The sequence below is a fragment of the Tasmannia lanceolata genome, unplaced genomic scaffold, assembly GCF_043159265.1.
Source record: "Tasmannia lanceolata isolate RefF3 unplaced genomic scaffold, GAP_Taslan_0.1 ptg000019l, whole genome shotgun sequence".
Classification (NCBI taxonomy): domain Eukaryota; kingdom Viridiplantae; phylum Streptophyta; class Magnoliopsida; order Canellales; family Winteraceae; genus Tasmannia; species Tasmannia lanceolata.
Window position 1 is genome coordinate 1,041,951 of NW_027518696.1, and position 5,298 is coordinate 1,047,248.

Below are 5,298 nucleotides of genomic sequence, written 5' to 3' on the forward strand. Positions count from 1 at the left end.
TTTCTCAGCTAACTTTTAGATGATGAAAGGTGTCTGTTATTCCGTATCCACCACATACATTAAATGACGTGTTTGTTTTGGAAAAACCAAACTTGAGTTTGGCAGCAGAAATCGTTTACTTTTATGCTTTTGGAGTTAAATGTTTCTTCTCCACCCATTCATAATAGTTACCGAAAACTGTTAAAGGAGAAATTAGACGGTGAAAGCCCACATTTTTTAAAGTTGTTTACAATGCATGCTTCAAACACCCACATTTTTTTTCTTGATGACTTTTTCCTTAGTCTTTCCCTTTCAAATAGTATTTTAAAATGTGGATGCAGGCTAAAACGAGAGTAAAAAGAGTTTTGACTGTTAGGAAAGGTAAAATGGGACACAAGCAACAACACGAGAGTTCTGGGGAAAAAAAATACTTTTAAACAATAGAGTTTTCTTTAACCAAAAAATGTGTACAACACTTTACCAACGCATGGGCGCTTGTGTGGTGATCGGGTTCATGTATATTTTTGACAACACATGCCTGAACTTAGAGCGTAATCGATTAATTATTCATATGGTACCGTTGTGGGCGTATTACCCTAGCCCTTTGAGCTTGGACAAGTAGAAATGAATCTTTTTAGGTTCCTAATCGATCAAGGTTGGCTCATCTAATTTACTTGCCTATTCTATTGCCAAGATGATCCAATGGTGAGATCTCACAATTTTAACAATTCATTTATTCGGACCCTCTTAAAATGTCTTGCCCCAAAACTCAACCCCATAGGATGGTCTTAATGCACAAATTCGAAGGGGTTTCTCTAATGTGCCGTCCCTCAACCGATGGGAGGGTTGGGATCATTCTACGGGAATGATTTTTTGGCCAAGACATATTTAAGTTGGACTGGCAATTTCACCCGAAAAAGAGGGGATCCGCCCCGCCCCTCCCCGTTTGGGGCGGGGATTCCCCGATTTGATAGGGGAAGGGGATGTAGTTGTCCCCTCCCCGCTCGCCCCGTTAATCAATGCCATTTTTTTGTATATTTTTAAGTGTTTTTTTTTTAGGAAAACTACTAGAAACTTTATGGATCGGCTACAAGATTTCCCCAAACATAAACTTAGCTTGTCTTTGCCTTTTAATTAGCTTCTGAGAGCATTTTGGGAACTATAATAACCTTTTGACAGATGTTGAAATAATAAGGACAAGCTGAGTGTATGCAATTATCAAAAAATCGTAGTGCTAACATCGGTGGCGAAAATAAAATAATAAAATAATAAATTGCATTTTTATTTTTGTTAGGGACTTAGGGTTTCCTTAATTCCTTCTCACGAAAGAAACATTGCTCAGGTTAGGGACACAGTTCACTTTTTCCATTTTGGTGATTCCCAAGCCTCTGAACATTGCTCAGGCATCTATTTGGGTTTATAATGCCTGTTGGTGCGACTGCTGCGAAGGCACTCAAGAGTCAAATCAGTACTTCAAGGGATTTTGCTATCTTCTGAAGAGTAAGAAATATATCTCCTTCGTCTACAAGTATGTTAGTTTATAACATTTTTATATATTGAAATTGCATCAAGTTGATTAGGGACACCCATCATCAGTGTATCAATGACTAAAAAGGGGGTGATGTTGGAGTAGGGCGGGGCGGGGCGGGGCGGGGATTTTGTCCCCGAAGGATGCGGGGAGGGGAAGGGGATTCCCCACCATCCCCGCAGAGGGGAGGGGGGAAATTCCCCGCAAAGGGGAAGGGGTAGGGGACCCCAACATCCGGCCCCGCCCCGCCCCGTTGCCAGCCCTATATTTAAGTTGGGTCCGAATAAATGAATGGTTTATATCATCCCAAGATGTGGTCCCTCTGCATTCATTTTTAAAATATATGTGCAAGTATGTGCCATACCGTATAAAATCTCAAACATCATAATGCCATTAAAATTTTAATTAAAAAAGAAATAGCCGAAAATTAAAAAAAAAATAAAGGCATGAAAGAGAGAATTAAAAAAGAAAAATAAAGCAACTTTGATATTCTGGAAAGCAAGGATGATGAAATAAGACTGTCACTTTGACTTACTATTTGATGACGTCTCGTGGAAGCATTCCTTCTAACACTGACTTTTTGGTAAGAGAGAAGACTAGGAAACACGACCAATGCATATATTTGTGGAGTCGGTGTGGCCTGAGTATTCAATTTACATGGTAATTATAACTAAGGAGAATCAAACCAGTTTTAATTGAGTTAGGGGGGGGTAAATTAGTGGGTAATTGCTGGTGTGAGTAGATTTTATGCATTGCCCATCCATAGCAATTCCTAATAGATAAGTGGATTGGATCATTAAAAATGAGGCACCTGCTGGCGCAAAATATTTGCATTATTCGTATACGAAGTTACGAACCGATATCAATTACAGCCATACTGGAAAGAAAAGACCTCTCTCAATATCACAAATAATGGGACTTTTATTTTACCATGTAACATTTTATTCTTCAGAGTGAAGCATCACTGATAGAACCCTAAACTAGGATTAACAACTGTGAATCCTCCATCCACGGTGAGGTTATGTCCACTGATGAAGGCAGATTCATCTGAAGCGAGAAACAGAGCGGCCTCGGCGAGATGGGTTGGCCTCAACACAATACCTTTCAAATTGGACGCAGCACAACACATGGCTTCTACTTCACTTTTTTCCATATTAGCTGAATCACCCATTGGAGTAGCGAGTGCGAAAGGTGAGATGCAATTGACCCTGATCCCATGTTTCCCAAACTCACAGGAAGCCGTTCGAACGAGGCCCACAAGAGCATGTTTAGATATAGTGTACGAATGTGGGCCCGCGCCTGCTACACACCCCGTTACGCTTGCGGTCGCAACCATTGCACGACCTGCATGCTTAATTGCGATTACGGCCCCACGCATATTAACCGCCATGGTTTTATCAAATTCTCCCATGTCTAGGTCTAAAATTCCACCGAGTGGGCCTATGATCCCCGCGTTGCTAAACAAGATATCTAAGCTACCATACGTCTCCAAGGCGTAGTCCACAGTCTCTTGGACTTGCTTCTCGTCCCTTACGTCACAGTGTCGGTAACAAGATTTTTGAGGGCCTATGGAGGCCACCACTTGAGCACCGAGTTCATCTTGGATGTCGGCGATCACAACGAGGGCCCCATTCTCGGCGAATAACCTCGCTGCTGCTTCACCTATCCCACTGGCTGCACCAGTGATAATGGCCACCTTGCCTTCTAACCTGTACCACATGCAAGGGTCATAGATATTGTTACCAACTCCATGAGATGTACAAGATTTTAGGAATCAAAGGTTGAAACCATTACAAAAGATTTTATATATATATATATATGTGTGTGTGTGTGTGTGTGTGGGCGTAAGCGCTCGTGTGTGTGGAGAGAGAGAGAGAGAGAGCTTCACCTTAGCTTAGACATCGAGATGGAGATTTTGATTACTTGGAAGGTTGTGCTGAAACAAATAGAGAACTGCCTATTCTTTCCCCGGGTTTCTGGCTTATATAACCTGAGAAGAAAGAATAGTCTTCTCTAGATATAATCAAAGTAATCTAGGATAGTCTTCTCTTCACCCCCCCCAAATCCGCACTCCCCAACCCCCCACATTTGACTATTTGAACGACTGCACTGTTAAAGTCTACACGGGGTGAGGAATCCGGACCATGCATAGTCTTTAAAATGGATGGCCTGATCACTCTACAATGGGACCCACTATGCCCTAGTGTGCGCCCCTCATTGAAAGTACTAACTATGATCCCTCAGAAGTTGATATCGAGTCTCTTTAACCTGCACGTTTCTTAAGGGAGATGTATATGCACACTTCCAAGTTCCAAGAGACAAAATGGAAAAAAAACGTTTCACCTATAACTGACCATCCCATCCTTGATATTTGATCCAACAGCAGCTCACTCGTAAGTGAGCTGCTGAGTGAGCTGCTGTTGGATCAAATATCATGGGTGGGTCTTTGGGCGGATGGTCAGTACATGTTCGTACACCCCTTCATCATATAATTTCCTGGTGAACTGCTCTAATCTCCGCCTCATTCGAGTCAGCAGTCCCAATGGGGCTTGAAAATGCCCCGCTTGTTACCTCTTCATGATTACGAAGGCGACCCTGAACTCCCACCGGCCCTGGATTCCCCAGGCCAGAGCCGTCACAGTTCAGCTTAAAATATCCCTGCCTAGGCAGGTCAAATACCTGAATAACAGTCCACTTCTGATCATTTTTTCCTTTTCTTCTCGATCTACTAATTATAGATAGTTGTTTTTAGTTTTGTTTCTTCTTTTCCCTATTTTTCTAATCTTTGTTTTGATGTTTTTAGGGTTTTGATATTGTAAATAGATCTTAGATAAAGGTTTTTAATCTTTGTCAAGTTTGTTCTGCTTTGATTCACTTTTTTAAACTTTTCTTGATCACCAATTAACAACACCAAAATATCCTGTCCTATTACGTTTTTTTATCACCTAATAACAACACCAAAACATACTATCAGAAGGAAACAATTAACATTCATGATAATATAAGACCTAAAGATTTAGCTGGCAGATAATTACTTCCATTTTTTTTTTAAAATGAAACCTTGAAACCACTATGCATATTTACGAAATTCTCTTTAGATGCAAAACAATTAAGTGGTGTGGGGTTTCTGGTTTAATGCTTTTTTTTTTGGGCAGCTAGCAAGTTGTCGCATGGCATACCAGTCACCTCTTGAATGCAGACAAAAAGCTTTTGTCTCCAGACCAGCTGCGAAATTGCCTTTTGCCATGGACCCTAGCAAAAACCATTCATAATATATGATAATTAAAACATGGGATTCTCTAGTGAATTTTGCGGAAAGGCATTTTGCAGCTGACTTTTGCACGAGAGAACAGCCACACCATCTTACTTTTCAGTAGATTTTGTGTTATTCATTTAAACCATCTGAGGTGACTGTTCTCTTTTGCAAAAGTCACCCGTGAAATTCCTTTCGGCTAAATTCCCTAACAAACCCCTTAAAATGCAAACGTATAAGACGGACCCACCTGGACATAATGTGATGAAGACGACTTTAACTCTCCATCACTTACGCTGGAAAAATGCTTGGCCACAAATTGGAGGATAATCACAAATTAGATGGTAATTGTCTGGTGCGAGTAGATTTTTATGCGTTGCCCATCCATAGCAATCCCTAGTAAAAGAGGGTCCCTCTCATTAAAAATAAGTGCATCCATCATATAAGAAGCCGATATATATTTGAAAAAAAGACCTCGTTCAATACCGCAAATAAAAGGATTTTTATTTTATGATGTGCACATTTTATTATGCAAGCA

The 5,298-nt window shown here is 40.7% G+C and overlaps 1 protein-coding gene across 1 annotated transcript; it reads right to left on the reverse strand.

Moving 5' to 3' along the window:
* Positions 1-2,303: 2,303 nt before the first annotated feature.
* LOC143852909 (short-chain dehydrogenase reductase 3b-like) lies at positions 2,304-3,560 on the reverse strand. The gene is made up of 2 exons (XM_077362563.1): positions 3,396-3,560; positions 2,304-3,216 (listed from the first exon to the last, which is right to left on the reverse strand). The coding sequence occupies exons 1-2, from the start codon at positions 3,407-3,409 to the stop codon at positions 2,469-2,471; spliced, it is 762 nt and encodes a 253-aa protein (XP_077218678.1). The 5' UTR covers positions 3,410-3,560; the 3' UTR covers positions 2,304-2,468.
* Between the last annotated feature and the right edge of the window lie 1,738 nt (positions 3,561-5,298).